We start from the raw sequence: 26336 nt of genomic DNA, 5'->3' as shown, positions 1-26336 counted from the left end.
TGGGAACGCACCCTATTGACATCACTTGCTATAACCCCTGGGCTTTGGGAAGGATATTAGGGCCTGGATAAAGCTGTCACTGAAAAGAGCTTTGGCTTTGCTTGGCCTTTTTAAGTTCTTATCGAGTTCACAGGTATTTATGTGTCCTTTACAAACACTGTAACCCGACTCCATATCACCTGGCCGTCAGCTACAGCTCAGCAGTTCTGGAATCCGGACCTAAGGGTGCAGGGACAGTGTGAGGTCACACCATGAGATTGTCTCAATTTGTTCTGAGTCACACGCTGGGGATTTAGGTGTATTGAATGTTAGAGCTGAAGGGAACAATTGGGACATTAGAAGGCTGCATGTGATTGGCTGATCCAGCAATAAGCTTCTAAAGCCTGGAATACGTTGGTAGAGAAGCACCCAAAGTCAGGACCTTATGCCTAGTGTCATCTTCCCGTCTGGGCTGGCCAAGTGCCAACACGAAGGTAAGAAAGATGACAATGAGTTTCCCTACACTCCCACCCACCATTAAGAAGAGGCACCATGAACATCGATTTTATACTCACAACTTTGAGTCGTAGAACGTCTTAACATCGGGATTTGGGGATCCAGCAACAGCGAAATTACTGCTTCCCGTGTCCACCAAGATGTTCATCTAGAAAGAAGAACATTCAACAAAACATTTTAAATACAAATACACATGAACAGATGCTGAACATATAGCCTTCCACAAGTTTCATTATGGGACATTTCCACCACATGCAAAAGTCATGTGCTCACTGGGGAAAGGGGGTCAGTATAGATGGAATGACGGGCCCATCCCAATAAGTCTCTTTTATAAGCCATTCAGCGTGTTTATGTAGGACTTGCCAGAATTATCTGGACAGATCCATTTTGCCTCACTGCCCATTTCTAACGTTCCAATTGTCCTGTTTTGAGCTCACAACAAAAATCCAAATGCAAAGAAATATGTTTCAAATATCTAAATTTAGCTAGATAAATGTAATAGCATGTATAAAGAAAGGGAAATGGTAGGTATCAAAGCCTCAGCTGTGCAAGCAATACATCTTTTTCTAGGGCAGAAGAATAGAGATCAACAAGGCTAATACAGAACACATGCATGGCCTGTCTATTGTAACCAGCTCCAGTTTTGCTCTGGTCACACTATGTTGCCTGTTGCTTCCAACGATAAATAAAAAATATGTAGGGAATAACCAACTGCCTACTATATAATGTGTTTTTATTCCAGGGTACCCAGGACACAAATAAGCACTCACCCCAAATCTCCCCCTAACTGGCCTTCAGGCTGGGCCCCCTTAGCTCATAACAAGGTTACAGATATATAGAAACATTGGGGTAACAAGTCACCCTGCTATAGTTCCAGGGGTACCCAGGGTACAAATAAGCATAAACCCCAAATCTCCCCCCTAATTGACTTTCATTGGCCTCCCCTTGAAGGAAACAGCACTACAGTTTAGAAAAGGTTACTATTCTTTAAAGGGATCCTGTCATCGGAAAACATGTTTTTTCAAAACACATCAGTTAATAGTGCTACTCCAGCAGAATTCTGCACTGTAATCCATTTCTCAAAAGAGCAAACAGATTTTTTTTATATTCAATTTTGAAATCTGACATGGGGCTAGACATTTTGTCAATTTCCAAGCTGCCCCCAGTCATGTGACTTGTGCCTGCACGTTAGGAGAGAAATGCTTTCTGGCAGGCTGCTGTTTTTCCTTCTCAATGTAACTGAATGTGTCTCAGTGGGACATGGATTTTTACTATTGAGTGCTGTTCTTAGATCTACCAGGCAGCTGTTATCTTGTGTTAGGGAGCTGCTATCTGGTTACCTTCCCATTGTTCTTTTGTTTGGCTGCTGGGGGGGGGAAGGGAGGGGGTGATATCACTCTAACTTGCAGTACAGCAGTAAAGAGTGATTAAAGTTTATCAGAGCACAATTCACATGACTTCGGGCAGCTGGGAAATTGACAATATGTCTAGCCTCATGTCAGATTCCAAAATTGAATATAAAAAAAATCTGTTTGCTCTTTTGAGAAATGGATTTCAGTGCAGAAGTCTGCTGTAGCAGCACTATTAACTGAATCATTTTGAAAAAAAAATGTTTTTTCCCATGACAGTATCCCTTTAAGGAAAACCAGTGTCAATAAATGTAACACAAGACTTATTTTACAAGGAAAACAATGGTATATAAGTGAAATGTAAATAAAAGACTATACTGAAGCAGTTCCAGTCGTACGTTTCATGGTGTGAGAAGAAAACGTTGTTAAACAACCAAGAGAGATGATATAAATGCAATTGGCTTGTTTTTCCAGCGTTTCCTATAAATATCCTTATAACCTGGCAATAAAGCGACACTTCCAGCTGCATCAGATCTGTTTTATTTCTCAGCCGCTCTCTGCACGATTTGTATGTGCTTTCCACGAAACGTCACGCAAACAGCACAATGATTAACCGAGGACTGGGAGGGGGGAGGACATCCTTCCATCTTACAAATGTCCTTATCGGGCTATCATTTATATCCGTGCCAAAATAAACTGCGCACATACCTGTGTATGAAATCTCTGTGGTATCTAAAGTAGAATGCTAAAAGTCGCTGCTCTCCTACCTTTGTCCCATTTGCTGGGAACGTAACAAGGAAGAAAAACAGTTTTAAAAGGTGGTTCACTTTAAGTTGGTTATAGAATGGCTAATTCTAAGCAACTTTTCAACTGGTCTTCATTTTTCCTTTTTACTAGTTTTTGAACTATTTGCCTTCTTCTGACTCTTTCCAGCTTCCAAATAGGGGGTCACTGACCCCATCTTAAAAACAAATGCTCTGTAAGGCTACAAATTTATTGTGATTGCTACTTTTTATTACTCATCTTTCTAATTCAGGCCTCTTCGGTCTCTCATTCAAATCAGTGCATGGTTGCTAGGGTAAGTAGGACCCCAGCAACCAGATTGCAGAAATTACAAACTGGAGAGCTGCTGAACAAAGAGCTAAATAACTCAAAAACCACAAACAATAAAAAGTGAAAACCAATCTGAAATTATTACTCTCTACATCATACTAAAAGTTAAAGAATCCCAGCACAAGAAGTACTAGTACTAGTCTCCTCTGAGTAAGTACGCTCATACTAGATATAGTGGGGACACACAGGAGCGCCTGGCTCGTGCTTACGAGTTAGACTGAAGCAAGCACTCACTTGCCCCGGCCCTTAAATATCCCCCAAGGCAGCAGATAAAGGAAATGTTCTCCCAAAGAGAATAACTCTGGTTAACCCTAGTTCCACCACTGGACAATGGCCCTCCACATCAATATATTTCATCATTACCATCAGTCCCGGGCCCAGTGGAGCTCACACTCTATACCCCAATCACACTCGTGACATCAGAATGCGCGGCTGCATAGCTAAATGCGTGACGCACGATGGGGCTGCTGTACTGTACTTCATGTAGAACATTTTATACTACCACAATATTAGGGTAGAGGCACACAATGCTATTCGGGGGAGATAAGTCGCCCAGCGAGAAATCGTCTCTTCTTTGGGCGACTAATCCACCTGCAATGCCTTCACGCCCGCTAGAATCTAAATTGTTGGCAGGATGGCACTCCGATCACTTTGTTTTCCGAAGTCGACTGAAGTTTCCTCGTGGGGCAACTTTGGGCGACTTCGGAAAATGAAGTGCTCCGACTGCCATCCTTCCGGCGATTTTTTGTCCAGCGGGAAGGCAGTTCGGGGAGATTAGTTGCCCGAAGAAGCGGCGTTTTGTTACTGGGTGACTAATCTCCACGTGTGTTTCTGCCCTAAGAAGAAAAGGAAAGTATTTCCCCAAACATAAATCAGATAAGTAGAGACACATTGGTATCAATGCCCGGGGATATGTAAACCGGCTGCAGACTAAATCTCAGAGCAGGAGACATTCTGGAACAAGTTGTAATCGCTCTCTTCTCCGCACGCAACTGCCAGTATTCCCTATGGGGCAGGAACAAGAAGCCGTCAGTGTTAATCTCTAGCACAAAGACTCAATATGATACAGGTATGGGATCCATTATCAGGAAACCCGTTATGCAGAAAGCTCCGAATTAGGGAAAGGCCGTTAAAAATGATTTCCCTTTTCTCTGTAATAATAAAACAGTCCCTTGTACTTGATCCCAACTAAGATATAATTAATCCTTATTGGAAGCAAAACCAGCCTATTGGGTTTATTTAATGTTTACATGATTTTCTAGTAGACTTAAAGGGGTGGTTCACCTTTAAGGTATCTTTTCGTATGTTATAGAATGGCCAATTTTAAGAATTCATTATTTACTTTTTATAGTTTTATAGTTTTTTGCCTTTATCTTTGCAGCTTTCAAATGGGCATCGCTGACCCCTTCTACAAAGCAAACGCTCTGCAAGGCTACAAATGTTTTGTTATCGCTAATTTTTATTACTTACCTTTCTATTCAGTCCCTCTCCTATTCATATTCCAGTCTCTTATTCAAATCAGTGCATGGTTGCTAGGGTAATTTGGACCCTAGCTACCAGATGGCTTAAAATGCAAATTTAAGAACTGCCGAAAAAAAGCTAAATAACGCAAAAACCTTAAATAATAAAACATTAAAACCAATTACAAATTGTCTCAGAATATCACTCTCTCTATGTCATATTAGAAGGTCAACAACCACTTTGGGATGAAGATCCAAATTTCAGAAAGATTCATTTTCCGGAAAACCCAGGTCCAGAACATTCTGGATAACAGGTCCCATGCCTGTATTAGATATCCAAACCCTTCCTTACAGCTTACAGGGCTCAACTGGCGCTTGCATAATGATAGGGGAAATAAACTTAGAGAGGAAATCGATTTCAGCTACATTGTTGCACGAGTCAGAACCAAAGAACAGAAGGGGGCAATCGCATTGGCACATGCTAAAATCTGTGCATAAGGGTCCAATGAATGTATATCAGAAAGCTGCTTAGAATGACATTTTCTTCCATTATTCGGGGTGGAGGGTGTGCCCATTCCTAAGTGTACAATAAAGAGTCTAGTAAAAGGCTTTACATAACTCCCGTCCCACTCGTGGGCAGTAAAGCAAAGAACCCATTGATAGGGCTCCATACCACACACTTATAGTAAAGTGAGTAAAATAAAATGCCAATCCCTGGAAACACAGTCACATTGTGCCCTAACGGCGCCACCAACACAAGCTCCCTACTCACAATACATGGAGATGCCATACATCATTTATAAGCTTTTTATTTTTTGCATACAAATATATGCATGTTTGCTTGGAGCTCACCCCCTCAAAAATGCCACATAAGGCTCCATTCTGATTTTCCTTTGTTTGGAATTTTAAACTATAATTCATAGACTCTCCACTTGCTGTCTGCACTGCTGGTTCTGTCTCTCCGAACAATGTAGCAAAAGGCTGACTGGGATGTGTGTAACTGGTACTGCATTTATCTTGTCAAGTGTTCTGGGGTATTATATATGAAACTGGCACAATATTTATTCTGCAAGGTGTTCTGAGGCATTTTGTATGGATTTGGCCCTGGGATTCTGTGTCGAAAATATCGTTAATTAGCCTCCCCAACACACAACATTTACCTATTTGCTTAAAGGGGTGGTTCATAGTGAAATAAATTCGCCTGGCACGAATTCGCTGCGAATTTCCGTGTTTTACGGCCAGCGTATAAATTTGCGAATCTCCCGCGAAAAGTCGCCGGCGTCAATTTCTTGATTTTCACGATTTTTTGTGAAAATGTCTGAATGTAACTTTTTTGTGTGAAAACATTCGAAGTTTACGATTGTTTTTGTGAAATTTTCCAATTTCACGATTTTTCTGAAAATTATTCACAAATTTTTCGGTGAATCGAAAATCACCTTTTTTAGTATGTTATAGAATGGCTAATTCTTAGCAACTTTTCAGTTGGTTTTCATTGTTTATTTTTTTTTTTAGTTTTTTAATTATTTGCCTTTTTCGTCTGAATCTTTGCAGCTTTCCAATGGGCGTTGGTTATCCCTTCTAAAAATGCTCTGCAAGGCTACAAATGTTTTGTTATTGTTAATTTTTATTACTCATCTTCTATTCTGGCCTCTCCTATTCATATTCCAGTCTCTTATTCAAATCAATGCATGGTTGCTAGGGGAATTTGGACCCCAGCTACCAGATTTCTTAAAATGCAAAGCATGCTGGGATTTGTAGTCCACCAGGTTCATTGGCTGTGTATGGAATTGACCCAAGTGTGTGTGAATGTGATAGGGACTTAGAGTGTAAGCTCAATTGGGACAAGAAATGAAGGGAATAAAGGGGGAACAAGTTGGCAGCCCCTATAATTAAAACAACTTGCTACAGCAGTAGGAAAGGGAAGGTTTATGGAATGTGCTGTGGTTTACGACCCAGTGTGGCAGAAGCAGCAGAAATCAATGAGAGCAGAAATCAAAGAGAGCGCTCCTAGGCAGAACCACTAGGAAACAGCTGGAATACTTAACCTGATGTCTATTTTACTAAAACGACTCCACTAAATATGGCCGCAATCTAAGGGTGCCCCCTCTCCCCACTAATTTTTGCATTGGACCCATGACCATAGCAATTAGGCATTCCCAAAGAGTAAAGGGAATTCATATATAAATATAAAACAATAGAGGAGAAGGTTTCATTATATGCAGATGACACGCTGCTATACTTAGCAGACCCACATGACTCTCTCACCTCTGTGCTTGGGATTCTCAAGCAGTTTGGTACATTTTCGGCCTCCAAATTAATTGGGACAAGTCCATAATCTTTCCCCTTGATGGACAACTCCCAGTGGCGGACTCAGACTGCAATCTCAAAGTCACAGATAATTTTAAATACCTGGGGATAACAATACACAAAGATCCAACACTATTTCTACAACACAACTTATACACTTTACATCGCAAATTTAAGGATACGCTCACTCACTCGACTAAGCTCCCTCTTACATTAATAGGCAGAATAAATAAATGCAAAATGATTTATCTTCCTAAATTTCTGTATATACCAAGTAATACCCCCTGCCACATACCTAAGAAAGCCCTGAATGATATAGACCGCACACAATCTGAATTCATCTGGGGAAATAAAACGCCCACGTTGTCCAGGGTCACTCTTAATGCCCCACAAGATCAGCTGGGACTGACCTCTCCCAATTATGAGCTTTACTACCTTGCCTCCCAGGCCTCGCATGCAGCCGGTTGGAAAGTGTTTGATGCAAACAACCCAGCATCCATAATAGAGGCTCACTTCTGCTTTATATTGGACTCAGAACGATATTAGCCCTTTATTACCTGTTATGGATGCCACTAAGAGATCCTGGGACTCAATGGTACAGGACACTAAGGCCAATACCACACTATCTCCGGATGCACCTTTATGGGGTAAAAGTAACTATCCACATTTAGCTGCATTTTTAGAGGTGGGAACCTGGACTAGATTAGGGCTAAAGTGGCTGTCCCAAGTATACACTGATGGGAGTCTTCATACGCTGGCTTAATTTAATCAGACCCTCTCTCTGCCTGACCTGTCCGAATTTAGATATAACCAAATTAGTCATCTTTGCTCAGCGCAATTTCCAACTCCTCCTCAGCAACTACAGTACACAGGGATAGAAGAATTAGTATCTCAACCCACCAAGACGAAACTCCTATCCAATACGTTCAAACACTTGATACCCAGAGTGCATACTAGATGTTTGATGAGGCTGCTCTTCTTCTACGCAAAGAAAGTGGTTGCCCTACACTGGATGGGCCCATCGCCTCCGACACTGAGTAGATGGATTGGACTAATCAATTCGCAATTGGAACTGTACAAACTAACGTATCTAGCCCGAGGATGCCCAAAGAAATTTGAAAATATATGGAATCCATGGCTCGAGTCGCCAGCCACGTCAACTGACTAATGGACAATCACTTCTCCCCCCCCTCTTTTATTCTTTTCCATGCGAAGTTCTGGCTACACACAAACAAACAGAATATCAGGAATAATGGGATCGTTGAGAGGATAATACCATTAATGTGTCAGCAACAATTGCCCTTATTATATGATGTAAAGAAAAATATTACTCAACTGAATCCTTCTGCCAGCACCTTGGCACTAGGCCCTTTCAATTCTCATAAATACAGGTATGGGATCTATTATGCAGAACGCTTGGGCCCAGGGTCATACTGGATAACAGATCTTTCTGTAATTTGGTCTATGCCTTATGTCTACTAGAAAATCATGTAAACATTAAATAAACGCAATAGGCTGGTTTTGCTTCCAATAAGGATTAATTATATCTTAGTTGAGATCAAGTACAATCTACTGTTTTATTATTACAGAGAAAAGGGAAATAATTTTTTTTTAAAAATTTGGATTATTTGGATAAAATGGAGTCTATGGGAATCAGGCTTTTCATAATTTGGAGCTTTCTGAATAACCGGATAATGGATCCCATACCTGTATGTGTGTGTATATATATATATATATATATATATATATATATATATATATATATATTTATATGTATAATACTAAGTGCCATAAGGTAACCCTAATTCTGAGGCTTTGTTTTAAAGTTGCAGCTTGGTTAGGCTAAGTAGGCGCTTTATTACCTTCTCACAATGCTTAGTGCAATTCTCTAGTAATATATATATTTGATATATAGAATCACAAAGACATCATCAGTAACGGACCCCATACTATTAAGTTAGGAGGTCCCTCCCACCCCGGGCACCTCCAAATTTTAGTCCACTGGTCACCTGGGTGTCCCTGGTTGGTGAGTCCCAGCAACAAGCAGAATGAGGCCCCAATAAAAAAGAAATGCCCTGTACACACAGCAGCCTAAAGCCCTGATCATGTCCTATTATGTCACCCATAAGCCTCCAAACCCCTCCCTCACCTTGCACCCTTTGTGGGACATGAATTGGGGCCTCCTTGGCCATAAGGTCAATGGCTGGAGGACCCCCTGTATGCCCCCCACTGGCGTAAATAGATATTACTGGGCCCCACAGCAAATCTGTTTGATTATGCCCATTTTTGAGGCCACACCCCCTAATTACATGTCCATTTTACAAAATTTGGCAGGTTATGAAAGTTTGAACACATGTCTATGGTTTTTATATGGTATTACAGTTTTGCTAATGAAGGTGAATTGCCCTTTAAGCTGTGAGTCTTCGTTCTTATCTCATCTTAAGTATGTATTCTGGGCTCTCTGCCAAGAGACAATTAAGTTAGAAACTTTGTATCTTTTTCTGGCTGTTCAGTGCAGCAGATCAGAGAGAAACTCCGGAAAAGTCAGTATAAATCCGGGAGTGCGGGTTCAGCTGTCAAAAGCGGGACTGTCCCGCTCAAAATGGGACAGTTGGTAAGTATGTTTCTATGCTCTCCCCATATCTGTGAGGGGTTCCCATCCCCCCCAGAGGAATTCACTAGGGCAGCGACAATCAGAATGAAGTGCTGCATAACATGTTGGCGCCATATAAATAAAGGATAATAATAAACATCAGCCGGGGGGCTCAGGGATCCTTTGCTGAGAAAAGAGGAGTCACTGCAGCTGGCGGAACAAGATATATAGAGCTGCTGGCAAAGATTTTTCTCCAGGGGGTCGATCATGTGCAAACTGCATGTATAGATATTATTATTAGCACATATGTGTTTAAATCTAATTAAAGGCATTTTAATAAACCCCGCCAGCTCGGCATCTGCGTGTATATTTGATTGCATGGGCCCCTATGTGACAGGAGTTTAACCAGAGCCCGAGGGCACCTGAAGAGTTGAGAGGCCGGGCAGCTTTCCTTCTGTATAACGCTCTATTAACCCTATAAGCACCAGCAACACTGCAATTAGATTAATACAGTGCTTATTGTTGGCATCATGCAGCACTTCCAGGGTTAAGTCACTGATTCTGCTGCAGGCAAGCGGCTATCAATCACAACTGACTCCTAGAGCCTGTCCTGCTTTGCAGTTGTTCCCAGGCCTCCAGGTACCATGAAGTCACATAAGCACAAGGATAAAGCCAAAACGGAAGAACGGATTTTTATTTAATTAGTTGAGGTGGTTAAACCGAAACCAATTATAAGTAGAGGCAAGTCACACTCCTACATCACAACTAGATAAACTCACAACAAATCAGCACCAAATCTGTAGTTGTGTCTAGTTCAGCTTGTCTGTGAAATCATTAAGAGAGGTTGGCTTGGCTAGCTGCCCTTCAAAAGGGTGATTCGCCTTTAGAATGTTCTAGAATGTCTAATTCGAAGCAACCTTTCAACTGGTCTTCATTTTTTTTTTAAAAAAAAATAGTTTTCTAATTATTTTCCTTCTTCTTCTGACGCTTTACAGCTTTCAAATGGGGGGTCACTGACCCCCATCTAAAAAAATAAATGCGCCAGAAGGCTATAAATATTGTTATTGCTACTTTGTTACTCCTCTTTCTGTTCAGAATCTTCTATTCTTATACCAGTCTCTTTTTCAAATCAGTGCATAGTTGCTAGGGTAATGTAGACCCTAGCAACCAGATTGCTGAAATTACAAAAAACAATTGCAAATTATCTCGGAATATCATTCTCTGCATCATATCAACATAAAGAGTATTAATCTATCTCATTGCCTTGGTACCAGTTATAGACTACCAACCCACTCCCTCGTAAATTGCCATCAAAAGTCCAGCTCACTCCCCTGTAGGATTCCATCAATGTGTCCAAGTCCAGCCCACTGCCTGATGCCCCTCCCCTGTAGGATTCCATCAATTTGTCCAAGTCCAGTCCACTGCTTGAGATACAGACCCTGTCTCTATACATTACTATGTATATTGTGTTTTTAGTTCAAGCTCACGCAGCTATTGGAGATGCAATTGTAGGGGGGAGGGGCATCTTTTCCAGGACAAAGAGGGGCCCCCTAATTTTACATTGTTTGGTATAGCAAGAGTCCCCAAAAGTGAGAAACTACACCCTTTAGAGTCTATGGCTTATGTTGCCAGGAATCCCACACTGCAGCCTATAACTGCTCAGAGTCTCCCCAAGTTTCGGGGTTCCCCTCCCTCTCAACCACCTCCGTAGAAAGAAGCAGAGGAAAACAAAAGCTTTGCGGGTTCCCCGACAATCAGCAAACACTTAGGGAACTTTCTCTGCTCCGATTTTTCTGCAGGTTAATAGATAGGAAAATTAGCAGCCAATTTAAATAAAGCCTCATTTAACACAAAGATTCCTAATTACATCACAAAGCCATCTGCCTGCGAGCTCCGCATACTAAGTCCCTTCCTGGCCCTGCAGTTATTACATGTTATTATTGGAGCTCATTTTGCTAATCACGTCCTCTTGGCGCTGCGTTTGCTGGAAAGGATCTCATCTGTTTCAGCATATGTTTCTAGAAATTCTCTGGCATGGAAGCACCGCTCCTCTTCCACAAATGCCGCCGTCTGTACGGATCCACGTCTGATACCCGATAGCGACTTGCGCTGTGAGAGCAGCACCTTCACCTTCCCCTCTGTGTTTTAACTTTTCCTTGAATTAACTTACTATGTTAATCAGGTAGCTTATGCTACATGGTTCAAGAGTCAGAACCAGCAGTGCAGACGATATAAGCAACCAGACAGGTTGCACTTTCAATTGCAGCTACATTTTACATATAACTTTAATAACATTCAATATGGAACGTGGCTTTCGTTAGGCAATGTACAGATACAGTACAGTAGTCTAGTATATTAAATAAAAGTATTTTTAGCCAGATTAATTTTTAGGGTTTAGTTCACCTATAAAATAAAAGCTTCTTCAAAACACAAGGTGCCATATGTCCTTTTCCCTGAAACACAGTAATCATATCCCCATTACACACCTCTTCTCCAATGTAGGAAACTCAGCTGGAGGAACCCTTCTCCTTTCATTTCATTATTTGCTCTTTATGGCCAAACTAAGTGGGATCTGGTTGCTAAGGTCCAAATTTCACTAGCAACCGTGCATTCATTTCATAAGAGACTGAAATATGAATAGGAAAGACTCTGAATAAAAATATGAGTAATAAAAAAGTAGAAATAGCAATACATTGGTAGCCTTAGAGAGCATTTGTTTTTTAGATGGGGTCAGTGACCCCCCCCCCCCATTTGAAAGCTGGAAAAACATAAAGAAGGCAAATAATACAAAAACTATAAAAACAATAAACAATGAAGACCAATTGAAAGGTTGCTTTGAATTAGCCATTCTGTAACATATTAAGTTAATGTGAAGATGAACCACCCCTTTAAACGTGATTTTTCTCTTGTAAAAAAAAAAAAGCATCACAGAATAACCTTTCAGTTGGCCAGTGACCAAACCAGACTTTGTATATTAACCTAATCCCAGTGTTTCTGCTGAAATTCAACTGGAAGCAAAACACGGCCATTTGTAAGATTGGGGAAAAGGTAAAATGTGCACTGTATGCAACACCGCCCAGAGCCACCGACTGTACTGTACAATGATATCATTATTGGGGAGTGTTAAGCTGTAGGATCTGGAAAGTCACAACTATGTAGTTAGATACACAGTCCCATGCGTATTAAGTGAGTTCTGAAGAATCCCATTGTTTACTACTTGGGACCCACTGGGTAATTTTCATCACTCCTGTATTATAAGGTATTATGTACCCCCTACTGTAAATGATAAGGATATTAGAAGTCACTGAGGGGGTCTGTCACCATATAAAGGCACAAGGCTGCAGGCTGAGTTATACAGGGAACTCTGAGTATCACTTGTGTTTTATAAGGGATAATGTTCCCCCTACTGTAAATGATAAGGATATTAGAAGTCACTGAGGGGGTCTGTGACCATATAAAGACACAAGGCTGCAGGCTGAGTTATACAGGGAACTCTGAGTATCACTCATGTATTATAAGGGATAATGTACCCCCTACTGTAAATGATAAGGATATTAGAAGTCACTGAGGGGGTCTGTGACCATATAAAGACACAAGGCTGCAGGCTGAGTTATACAGGGAACTCTGAGTATCACTTGTGTATTATAAGGGATAATGTACCCCCTACTGTAAATGATCAGGATATTAGAAGTCACTGAGGGGTTCTGTGACCATATAAATATTGCATATCTCAAGAGGACCAAGCCTTTAATTCTACTTGATAACAAATCTCAAAACATTTTGTCCTCTATTTGGAATTTCCCCATGCGAAACACAAAATAAACAGATGAGATTACAATCAACATTTCTGGCACTGTCAAAGCTTGTTCCTCCGTGCAAGTATAGCAGCCTGTGTTGTTCCACTAAATGGGAAAGGACATGTTTTTTGAAGAAATGTCTCTTCATTGTATCTAACAGACTGACATTCCGCAAGGAGCAGATCCCAGAGAATTCAGTTCTATTTAAACATTCATTTCTGCCTTAAGGCTTTGCAGGTACTGGGAGCTCCTGGTCAGTGATCATCTGGCTGTGCCATGTCAGTGCTCCACACAGGATCATGGGCTCAAGAGGAAAACTAGGGAAAGTGACACTCTATATTGGCTGTACAGGTATGGGATCTGTTATCCAGAATGCTCAGGACCTGGGGTTTTCCGGATAATGGATCTTTCTGTAATTTTGATCTTCATACTGTAAGTCTACTAAAAAAATCATATAAACATTAAATAAACACAATAGGCTGGTTTTGCCTCCAATAAGGATTCATTATATCTTAGTTGGGATCAAGTACAAGCTACTGTTATCCCGTAATTCAGAACTTTCTGGATAATGGGTTTCCGGATAATGCATCCCATACCTGTATAACGAATAAAGGGGGCAGCAAATCACTGAATACCCACAGATTGTCCATAATAAGCCCCTGCCGAGTGCCTGGGAGAGAAGTCTAAAGCCTTGTCAGCTGATCGACTCGTGAATTAAGCACACGGGATCCCATGACACAGATAAGGACGGAAAAACTTCTTTCCAACAAAGAAAATGATTGAGATAGAAAAATCCATGCTCATTCCAATCCCTCATTACTACATAGAGGCGTAACGCAGCCCGGCAAGGAGTGACGGCAGGAAAGTAATTTCATATTTCCAGTAATAATTTAAAGGGGAAAGAAAAAAGTTAAAGGACAAATAAAGCCCACAAATCAACATGCCTATAATCTGCTCTGCAAAACTCCTGGGAATATGCTGCTAAGACTCACTTTGATAGGCTTTACACAAATACTGTGGCCAGTATATTGATCCGGCCTCTGTGTATGACAAGAAGGTCTTTGCTTCCGCACTAGCTTTTGGCAGCTCTGTTTAATATGAGCAAGGCTTGCCATGGGAACCGTCACAGCCCCCCCAATGCCATAGAAGATAAATACAAACCTAAGCCAGGGCTTTAGTTCCACATTAGGAACACAGTGATACGCTGAGAATCAGTTTAGGTTTCCTACAGCTGCTAATTAGCAGGATACACCTGGGGTGTGAGCGCCTATTCTAATTACTTGTAGATCCACGTGTCTTAAGGTGGCCACACACATTCAGATATTATCGCACAATATTCAGCGTGTGTATGGCGGAAGACGAGACTTGGATATCGTTGGCTCGTTAATAATCCAAGGTGGAAAATTGCACCCGAAAATCAGCCACTTTAGAGCTGGCCATACATGCAACGGTATTATCATAGGAAACAAATTTTCATACGATATTCGGTGGTTGTACGACACCGGTCGGCTCATCGATCAGGCGTCTTTGAAGTCACCCGAACCTTGGGCGCGGTTGTGCTGAATCGTCAGATAGAGGTAGAATTCTATTGTTTCCACCTTTATATGTGACGATTCAGCTCTACACGTGTGTATTGAAACCAACAATCTTTCTTGGAAACATCTTTTCCAGGAAAGATCATAATTGTAACGTCTATGGCCGCCTTTAACCTGGACTAGCAGCCACAACCGACTCCATTAACCCTCGAGTGCTCTGGGTATATGAACCACATCCCCCTTTCGCTTGCCATAACAGTCCAATATGCTTCGCTCGCACCCGATGTTGCTAAACTAAAACCCCCAGAATCCCACCAACTCAATCTCATGGTCTCGTATGGTGCTGGTTTCTTTGGGTGGAGCTGCCCTGTTGCTGTGACCAGGATGAGATCTTTTGACACACAGGAACGTGTCCACCGAGGAACCACCAGCCTTATCCCTAAATCCATTGCGTGTGATTCTAATTTTAGGATTTTAGTATATCCCTTCCCTTGTCATGGGATTCTAACCTATTCTATCCCCTGCCATAGGGTGGCACTGCAGCAAGCAGCCATACTGTATAGAGTGGTTCACACTTGCCCTTGTCTTTTTAACTTTTTCCAGTGCTCCTTTTATTACATTTAACCCTTTACTTTCCCCGAACACAGAAAGGTGCCAATAGCAATGCTGGTGACTGCACTTAAGTGCAGTGTCAGACCAGGCCATTGGAACACAGGGAAAAAACCCTGCCGACCCAAACCCACTCCCAGCCGGAAACTGACACCACTCTTTCAAACGCCACCCAGTTTCAGCAACAAAGAAAAGGTAAATGTGAGGGGTATCATGACTGGGTATGATTGGGATGGTGGTGTAGCAGAGTGAAGGGAGAGGCAGGGACGGATTTATTGTGCATCCGTAGGGCCTCACCACATACCTCCCAACATTTTGGAAATAAAAGGAGGGACAAAAGGAGTCATTGCGCACGCCCATTTTTGTGGCCACCCCCCCAAATTACCATGTTCATTCTACAAAATTTGGCAGGTTATGAAAGTTTGAACACATTTCTGTGTGAATTGTCCTTTAAGCCGTGAGTCTAAATTCTCCCAAGAGACCTGTTTAGCTCAATTGTTACAATTACTTATTTGCTCATCTCAAAATAGTTACAAAAGTATCTTTGTGTACCTGGTGTCTCTTCTGGGCTCTGTGCCAAAAGCCAATTAAGTTAGAAACTTTGTATCTTTTTCTGGCTGTTCAGTGCAGAAGATCAAAGAGAAAGTCGGGACATTTCAAAAGCTGGACTGTCCCACTCAAAACGGGACAGTTCGGAGGTATACCTCACCAGTCCCCCCCCCAGCCCCTAACCCTCACACACACCCCCTGCACACCCGACCCACTCGCAACCCCCCCCCTACCATAGTCCTTTATTGTCAGCACTGGGAACTGACAAGGCGGGTTCAGATGTGGTCATGCCACCCCAGTTCTTTTCTGCCCCAGGGCCAGGCCTGCTCACAAATCCAGGCCTGGGGAGAGGAGAGTGACAGAGGGGAGGGAGAGGTGCACAACAGAGAGCAGTGAACACAGACTTGAAGTAGGCAGAAGACACTTTTATAGATACCTCCCCAGCGCCCCCCCCCCCATTATTACTGGTGCCTCTGCCTACCCCTAGTTCCGGCCCTGCCCCAGTCTCCCACTGCTTTATAGAGTAGAGAAGAGCCGAATCGAATCTGTCGCTTGCTTTGCTCTACTTCTATCCAGTTGCTGGTGACTTAGTTTGCCTTTAAATTAACTCCACCCACTTATGATATCACATTTCATATTAAGAAAGATTTTTTTATTTTATTTATTTAGTTAAAAAATTACGTTTTTTTAAAAAAGCCCTTTTGGATATAAAAAGTCTCCACACTGTGATTCCGAGAGATAAGAGAGAGGAGAGCACGGGACCATATGGTTCCAATCAAAATAAAGGGTCTCTGTCGTCCCAACTGGAAAGCAGAGTCCCAGGGACAATGCTGTATATCTGACAGAGGGGGGTCTGCACGTGGGGAGGGTGCTCCAACACTGTATCCAGGGGACGTGGGCGACAGAAAGGATTTCTGCAGCTGCTTCTAGAGATTTTAGATTCTGGGGTTAAGGCAAAGATATAGAAACAGTCTTGTTTTTTTGCATACGAAAAATAACTCATACATCAACATTACGATCCACTTGTTATATCAGAGAGCAAATTGGCTGCCTTTTTTTTTTTTAAAAAAAAGAGGAAAGCCAAGTAGGAGTTTAGCGATTACACTCAAGTAACAAGTTGGAACCCTTAGTCATATTGGGGGTAAAGTTCTCCTTTAAAGAGCCCTGCATAGCAATTCTAGGAGCCTCACGTACAAACCCCAATATCATAAACACCCTCGGCCGCACAGAGCTACACAAACAGTAACAAACGTTATGGAAACACACAATGAATTGTTTGTTGTGTGGGATCAGCTCAGAGTCCCGCCTGTGTGTCTTACTGGGTGTAACTGAGCAGGGACAGACATGTAATGTATCTGAATGCAAATAATTATTAACCACATGGAATGCACCACTTTTAATAGGGCCATTATAATCAAATTAAAGCATTTGTTCATCTGTGCTTGTACTACTTACAGTGAGGGGCTGATTCACTAAGGGTCGAATATCGAGGGTTAATTAACCCTCGATATTCGACTAGGAATTGAAATCCTTCGACTTTGAATATCGAAGTCGAAGGATTTAGCGCAAATACTGCGATCGTACGATTGAAGGATTACTCCTTCAATCGAACGATTAAAGCCATCGAATTGAACGATTCGAAGGATTTTAATCCAACGATCGAAGGAATATCCTTCGATTAAAAAAACTTAGGAAAGCCTATGGGGACCTTCCCCATAGGCTAACATTGACTTTGGTAGCTTTTAGCTGCCGAACTAGGGGGTCGAAGTTTTTTTTAAAGAGACAGTACTTCGACTATCGATTCGAAGTCGTAGTCGAAGGTCGAAGTAGCCCATTCGATGGTCGAAGTAGCCCAAAAAACACTTCGAAATTCGAAGTTTTTTTTACTTCGAATCCTTCACTTGAAGTTAGTGAATCGGCCCTAAATGTTCCACTGGTCCTATCTGATAGAAAGCAGCAGTCCTGCCCTGCTTTATGGCTTTGATTCTAGCTATCTGTATAACAGAGCATTCTGTCCCAGTGGCTGCACAGATTCTATCTGATCCCCTTTGGAAGCAGCTGTCCTGCCCTGCTTTATGGCAGCTGAGATTCTAGCTATCTGTATAACACAGCATTCTATCTCAGTGGCTGCACGAATCCTATTTGATCCCCATTGTAAGCAGCAGTCCTGTCCTGCTTTATGGCAGCAGAGATTCTAGCTATCTGTATAACAGAGCATTCTGTCCCAGTGGCTGCTAGATCCTATCTGATCCCCATTGGAAGCAGCAGTCCTGCCCTGCTTTATGGCAGCTGAGATTCTAGCTATCTGTATAACAGAGCATTCTGTCCCAGTGGCTGCTAGATTCTATCTGATCCCCATTGGAAGCAGCAGTCCTGCCCTGCTTTATGGCAGCTGAGATTCTAGCTATCTGTATAACAGAGCATTCTGTCCCAGTGGCTGCTAGATCCTATCTGATCCCCATTGGAAGCAGCAGTCGTGCCCTGCTTTATAAATGCACAAAATAATGGATAGCACACCCAATATCAAGAAAATAATAAAAAATTTATTACAGAAAAATAAAGAAAAATAAACAAAAAAACAAAAGGCAGGTGCCTTTTTGTTTATTTTGTGCCCCTGAGGAAGACCCTTAAGGTCGAAACGCGTTGGGCTCCTTGTTTCCTTATTATTTTTGTAAAAAAAAGTTTTTTTGTATTTTCTTTATTTTTCTGTAATAATTTTTTTATTATTTTCTTGATATTGGGTGTGCTATCCATTATTTTGTGCATTTGTAGTCTTGTCTGGAGTCCCTTGTGGGGAGTCCCCTATGGATTAGCACCCCTCTTTTTGCTTCAATTGGTGTGTGCCTTCTCTCTTCATATTCTGCCCTGCTTTATGGCAGCTGAGATTCTAGCTATCTGTATAACAGAGTGTTCTGTCCCAGTGGCTGCACAGATCCTATCTGATCCACATTGGAAGCAGCAGTCCTGTCCTGCTTTATGGCAGCTGAGATTCTAGCTATCTGTATAACAGAGCATTCTATCTCAGTGGCTGCATCAATCCTATCTGATCCCCATTGTAAGCGGCAGTCCTGCCCTGCTTTATGGCAGCGGAGATTCTAGCTATCTGTATAACAGGGCATGCTGTCCCAGTAGCTGCACAGATCGTATCAGATCGCCTTTGTCAATAGTCCTCCCTGTTGGTAAAGGTACACAGAGTTATGTAATCAGACCAAAACAGCAGCAGTTGAAAAGTCACTACTTTCCACTAGAAAAAAGGTGCTGTAAAGTGGGTGAAAAGTAAAGGTGGGAAATGTGGCGACTAGAGCACCTACAAATTTAGGGCAGTGGCAGAAGGGATGATTTGTAATCACAATTTTTAGACGAATTCGGCGACAAATCTCCTGAAAATGCCTCTCCATTGCTGGTAATTGAAATTGCTGGTGGTATGCCCAACTGATCGCATCCAGAGGAAACGTTGAGCTATTTAGCAATCAGTTGGACATACTGCCAGCGATTCCTATTACTGGCAAAGGAGAGGCATTTTCAGAAGCTTTGATTCGTGCAGCTGCATCTAAAAAATCACGGGTGATAAATCTTCCCATGTGCTATTGCCCTTAGGGACTGGTTCATACTCCAAAGAAACTAAAGATATGCAGGTTGTATTGGCAATCTATTTTAAAACCCTTAATGGTTGCTATGGGTTACTAGACCCTGTGCAAACCCAGCAACATTATGTGCTAGCACTTAAAATAAATAAAATTTTTGGATTTACTGCTCCTTGAGAGGACAGCAGACCAGTAGGTAGAAAAGGACTAACTGTACTATACAAACAGGCTAAGGAATGTAATACTGGTTTAAGCCCCAGGTGAGTTTAAAGGAAATAATACTACCAGTCAGTTCATTACAGTACTAGTTACTGCTGTTCCTGCTTAGCTGGTTGAGAGACTGGGAGTTGGAATTTAGCCGTCGGCCCAGTTAAAAGAATTTAAAAAAAATTATTTGAAAGGCAAAGTACAACAAATAGATGTAAACGTGTTATTGAGGCTTTCCTTAATCTTGTCCCAGGATGAGAGAGTGAAGAAATTAGCCCTTGGTTAATACTTTAGGCCATTCCCAGGACTGCACGGAGTAAACTCAGGAATTTTAGGAGAATATCTACTAAAAAGTACCCAGGAACAAAGCAAAGATTAGCCAAGATCAGTTGGGCTGTTTAAGTGGTTTCTACATGTTTTAATGATTCCGAATTGTCATGGGATACTAGACCAACAGTTACCTTTGCACCTGGGAGATGTAGTAGACATAATGTTAAGATCCATACGCAGCAGATCTTTACGGTTTAAGGGTAAGGGCACACCTGGCGATTCTGGGAGATTTAGTCGCCTGGCAACTAATCGCCTCTTCTTTGGGGCGACTAATCTCCCTAAACGTCTTCCCTCTGTCTTGCGCCGGGTATAGTGAAAAGTCGACTGCGGCATGGCACATGCGGTGCTTCGTATTCCGAAGTTGTCCGCAGTTTCCTCGTGCGGCAACTTCGGAATACAAAATCATTATAGCCGGCGCAAGACAGAGGGAAGACGTTCGGGGAGATTAGTCGCCCCAAAGAAGAGGCGATTAGTCGCCAGGTGACAATCTCCCCAAATCGCCAGGTGTGCCCTTACCCTAAAGGGGTTGTTCCCCTTCCACCACTTTTTTCAGTTCAGATGGTTTTAGATAGTTCACCAGATTTCCCAATTACTTCCTATTTTCTATGTGTGACCAGTTTTGACGTGTAAAATGTAATTTTTCACCTTCTAAAGCAGCTCTGGGAGGGGGGGGTCGCAGACCCTGTAAACTGTTCTATATTGATACATTTAGTTGATACATTTATCTTTGTCCCTGCTGAGCAGAATCCCTGAGTCATGTTAGATACAATAGTTACTAATACTCCAGAGATGTGGAGTAATGTATCAACTAAATGATGCAAAATTGTAACAGTTCAGAATCTGCACCTGAATTACTGAGCTGACGGACTCAAACACCACAGAGAGAGACATTCAACTTTAAATTTAGATTTTGGAAAAATGTTCAAAAAAAAAATTTAAAAAAATGTATTTCTGGGGAACAATCTGAAAACAATTAAACTGAAAAAAAGTGTTTGGAAGGTGAACAAGTCCTTTAAGGGCAGCCTATAAATAAGGCACAGCTGGTAACACATGAGCATGAGAATGGCAACACTGTTGTGTGTAGGAGTGCCAGGCAATAGCGAGGCAAGGATTTCACATGAAGATTGTATCTAATTCCCATGTTCCTGCCAATTTGTCCAAATAAATATCTGTCTGGACTTGCACTGAGAGTCTGATCAATTCAAGGCCAACTCACGTGAGCGGCAAAACCCAGATTTAGCTACAGGCAGATTCCGTTGTGATATATATATTGTATAAATCATGTGATAGGGATCATGTGACCTTGGGGTGTGGCTGCCATTCCATCACTTGACCCAATTAATACTGGCACCCGACTGTTATGGCAGCTCAGTATAAAGTCACCTTTAGCATTTAAATGGCAAGTTTGACTTCATTATGGGAGTTATACCTAAGGCACACAATGCAGCACGGCCGTACACTCTCCTTATAGTTACTCTGGTACCAGGGAGGGTAAAAGACTACATAACTGGAGGCCGTGAACATTCTGTGCTAATTGGATCACACCCCTTGTGATGTGCAGTCACATGGCAGCTCCGACGTCTGGGAGAACCAGTAGATCAAAGCAAAATTCCTAAGGGAAAATAACTGACATGGATATAATGAGTTATTGTGAGGGGGGGATGCATTTGTTGGGGGGTCCACTTGACGGGGCCAGAAAACAAAAAGGAGACTTCAATTTAGAGTCCTGCTTGGGTCCATTTTTTGGAATCCATACCCAACCTGTACCCACAACCTGCAATCCGCAACCCGGACCCGCATTCTTACCCGCTTGGACCCGTTACCCGACCCACAAGTACCTTATCCACAACCAGGAGCTGCTGACCAACAAGAATCAGGAAGTGCTGTCATTGTAAACCGGAAGTGACATCATCGGAAGTAGGTGTGATCAGAAAAAAGGAGTAAAAGTCGCCATTGAGAAGACCCGCTTCCGGACCCACGACCCGCGTCTATACCCGCACCCGGAACTTCTACCCGCAGTGTACCGCAGCCTTTTATTTTAATGCCTGCTGCAGACTGCACTAACTTTAGTTCAGCCATGCCAAATGCATCTCATGATTCATCGCCTATTAAACTGGCCATAGATGTTGAGATTTTTAAAAGATCAGATCCTGATCGTGAGACCACGATCTTCTTGGAACGATCGTACGAATTTACCATCAACTAAAAGACCAATTTGCCAGGAAAATAAAGGGGAGCTGTCTGCTTGGCCCTGCAAACATAGATAGATTGCACTGGGACCGACAAAGATTTTTTGACCTGGCCGATCAATTTCCTGACAGATGTCGGCCGAAAAATCGTAAGATGTACGATCATTCGAATCCCACTTACCGCACGATAATTTCGAAGGATTGGTCGGACTTCCCTAAAATCGGTCATTCGGCAAGAAGAATCGTCGCGTCTATGGGGATCTTTAGTTACCCAACACGAGGATTTGTATGTGTGTCCCTTTATGTGTACAGCAGCAGTCACCATAAAAACCTCCTGCCCAGTGTGTACTGGGTACTAACTGTCAGCCCACTGTAACTGTTACTCTGAAACACACTGGAGGCCAATATCCACACAACTCCCAGCATGCCCTTGCAGCCTTCAGTTGTTGGTCTGTGGGTTATCATTTAAGAACTGTATGTTAAACAGGCCTGACAATAAGTGTTACTGACACAACCTTGTCTTATTACACTATCCCACAGTTACAGGCTCTCTCCAAATGCCATATGAGCTTACTATCCACACATTTGCTTTATGCAGCGTTGCTTATCGTACACACTGTCCCCTGTTAAAGTCCGATCCCAAAACCATGTTGCCTTACTATACACACAATTTTTCCATTACAGACTGTTCCCTAACATCTTGTTGCCTAAAGACAGATTAAAGATGCCGGTTTCGGTCCTTTAGAACAATTTGGCAGATTATCTGCCAGTGTATGGGGGCTCCCGATGGGTCCTCCCGATCAATATCAGCCCAAAAATCGGCCAGATATTAATCGGGCAAGTTTGATTTTTTTTTCTGTGATCCAGGACCGCATCGGCTAGTTGATGCGGTCCTGTGACCCGTCGGCGCTCATTCGCAGCATTGTAATCCTATCGTTCGGATTCACCCGATATCGCCCAACCGTTTGGCCATAGACGTACAGATATCGTACTTAACAAATTTTCTTACGATATTCGGTTTGTGTACGGCGGAAAAAGAGCCGACGGTAATCGGCAGAAGACTTGTATATCGGTCGGCTCGTCGATGGGTCTGGATGGAAAATTTTGATCGGGCGCCTTTGAAGGGACCCAAACATCGGCCATTGTTAGTGCTGAATCGTCAGATGGAGGTAGAATTCTTTTGTTTCTATCTGTATATCTGATGATTCAGCTCTACGCATGATCATTTCCAAGAAAGATTGTAATTGTTACATCTATGGCCACCTTAGTGGGCATATCAGATAAAGACCCGCTCGTTAGGCTACCTCACCAAACTAGTGGATCTAATAGCGTATGGCCACCTTTACTATAGACAAACCTTCCTTCAAAACACTTTAATTTTTTGGTGTTACTGTTCCTTTAATAAACACATGTTCCCAGTTACAGCTCCTTCCTCTGATAACACAACATTGCTACACACACCATCCTACAAACACGAAACCCCTCACACCCTACACCATCCTGTCTTACTATACACAGGGATGTCCAGTCCTAAATATTATCATAACCCCAAACCAGCCCAAGAGCTTCACAAGGAATTGACATATGGGGCCTTGACCTTGTGGTGTATAACACAGCGCTCTCTGCAGCTCCATCACATCAGTGAGGCACTTTGGTGGTCAATATAATGGATTTGGGGGAACTTGCATTATTTCTGTGCAGAGGCCCTATAAGACTGCACCCCAGTACTCACATCTCCTGTGGCCCCACTATGTTCAGGGCTCCCCTTAGAGGGGAAGTAAAGTCTTAAATAGAATAAGGCTACAAATGCTGTATTTTGTATACTAAACATAAACATGAACTTACTGCACCACAAGTCTAATCAAACAAATGATTTAGGCTTTCAAAGTTGGCCACAGGGGGTCACCATCTTGTTACACATCTTTGCAAGACCAAGACTGTGCACATGCTCAATGTGGTCTGGGCTGCTTAGAGGTCGTCATAAATTATCAAAATAGCATAAGTCAAATAATATTTGCCAGAAGCCGATACAGCAAGACTGATTAATAATCAGAATATACAGACTGCACTGGGCACTGTGTTGTCATGTAATCTAATGTGGATTTTATAGTTTTTGTATTGTTTAATATAAACTTTCTCCAACTCTGCAGAACCAGTGGCTGCAGCAAAATAATCCTCCAAATAGAATCCCAGTTTATCTGTTTAAATCTGGCCATAGACGCAGATCCGATCGTACGAATCAACGCACGATCGGACTTTCCCATCTCCCGACCCTCCACTAACCATTCAAATCAAAGTCTTACCATTCCGATCAAATAAAGTAGTAAAAGAACAGATCAGCCGATGTTCTGCCCCTGACAGCAATCGTACGATACTGATGTCTGACAAAGCTGGTGACAGTCTCCCTCTGAAAATCGTACGATCGCAAATACATGCAGAGATATCGTCAGGCGACAGAAATTTTCTAACCTGTCCGATCGACCAAACGACCGATCTCTGCCGGACGAAAAATGCCAGGACTCTCCACACACGGTCCGAAAATCGTACGAATCCTCGATTCGTACGATCGGATCGTTGCGTCTATGGCCAGCTTAAATCTGGCTACATGATCTTTGTCCCTGCAGCAGGAGTTGGAAAGAGATTTCAAGAAGAGCCCACTCACCTTCTGAGGAGGGGTGCCAATCAGTAGCTCCATGTAGTATCCCCTGCCAGAGTCTCCTTCCAAGTTGTCCACCATAGAGAAGAAGTTGATTGTGCCCCCGGGGTCCGATGCCAAGAGAAGGCCAGGGGTGTCCTTGGGGGTTGCTGAGGCCACTGGCAGGGTCCCCGTGATTTCAGAAGGAGAGACCTTTAAGGGGACTATAAATTTGGAAGAGGCACAGGCAGCACACAGCACAAGCAAACTGAGGAATGGGATCTTCATCTTGAGGCTTGGGAAGGGGGGCTAATCACAAGGGGCGATTAGTAACTAACAGCCAGTCCTCAGTCCGCATGCTGGGTGCTATGGGGGCAACATGGAGCAGCTTCTGCGCACATTCAACGCGCCATGGGAGCCCCAAAGCAACAGGGATACCCCCGAAATTCCCCCTGTGTCCAGCAAACTCCCCCCGTAGTGGGACGTTCCGACTTTGGAGCGGCTCAGGCTCTCTTTGCTCTTTGTGCAGCTCGGGACCAGGGAGCGGATAGAAGTTGCAGCAACTCAGGCTCTGGGACAGGGAATTCCTGCTCACACCAGACCCAGCCTGGGGCCAAACCAAAGGGGAGGGGGGGAGGAGGAGTCAGAAAAAAGTTTTGTAGAATCTCTTAAAGGAACAATGACTTCAAACAAGTGTTTGGAGAGTGGCTCGCAGAGAGTCAATGTGGGCGCCCTCTGGTGGCTGTCCCAGTTACTTTGCGTTTATTCTGCGCTGAGGCATGTTTGTTTCACTTCAATTAATCCTATGTGTGATATGGTGTCAGGGACACCTGGGAATCTGCACTGAAATAGAATTACGTTCTAATACCCTTTTAAAGGAGTGGTTCCCCGTTTATATGTGATATTCAGTCGGTATTCATTATTTGCTTTATTTTTCTTAATTATTTGCTTTTTCCAACTTGCAAAATAGGGGTCGCTGACCCCAGTGGGCAAAAAACAATTGCCCTGCGAGGCAACAATTTTATTGTTACATTTTATAACAGATGTTTCTATTTAGGTCCACTCCTATTCATATATCAGTCTCTCATCCAAACCACTCTCTGGTTGCTAACAGGGGCGGAACTACCGGGGGAGCAGGGGGTGCCACATGTTCCCCGGCCAGTTCCGGGTGTACGGAGGGGGGTGGGGGCCCGGCCCCCTCTAGTTCTCGGCCCCCTCTAGTTCTGTTTCTGGTTGCTAAGGTAATTTGGACCCTAGCAACTCAATCACATGTCCTGGACTGGGAGGTTCCAATGGTCCCTTACGGCTAGGTCTGCCACCTTTTCAGAAAAGTTTTACCAGCTGGTGGTGGGGCGGAAACAAAGGGGGAGCTCGGTGACAAAAAGGGGCTGAGCCATGCCACAAAAGGGGTGGAGCCACGTCGTATGATGGCCAGAAGATGGAGAAAAGTTACGTTTCCAGAGGGAGGGAACGTAAGGACAACATTTTTATGTAAAATCCAAGAAATGCATTATAAAATATTTGGGACCACACAAAAGTGGTAAAATGCAGGAAAACTGAAGACCAGGGTACTTAAAGGGGTGG

The 26336-nt window shown here is 42.8% G+C and overlaps 1 protein-coding gene across 1 annotated transcript in view; it reads right to left on the bottom strand.

The window, feature by feature from the left end:
* The window catches only part of bace2.S (beta-secretase 2 S homeolog), a 42184-nt gene extending 16859 nt beyond the window's left edge, over nt 1-25325 (bottom strand). Inside the window, 2 exon segments of the mRNA NM_001089747.1 lie at nt 555-643; nt 24780-25325. Of these exon segments, the coding sequence (NP_001083216.1) occupies nt 555-643; nt 24780-25040 (350 nt within the window). The 5' untranslated portion in view covers nt 25041-25325.
* Nucleotides 25326-26336: the final 1011 nt, after the last annotated feature.

The sequence above is a fragment of the Xenopus laevis genome, chromosome 2S (genome assembly GCF_017654675.1).
Source record: "Xenopus laevis strain J_2021 chromosome 2S, Xenopus_laevis_v10.1, whole genome shotgun sequence".
NCBI lineage: Eukaryota > Metazoa > Chordata > Amphibia > Anura > Pipidae > Xenopus > Xenopus laevis.
This window is presented reverse-complemented; position numbering and strand designations above follow the sequence as displayed.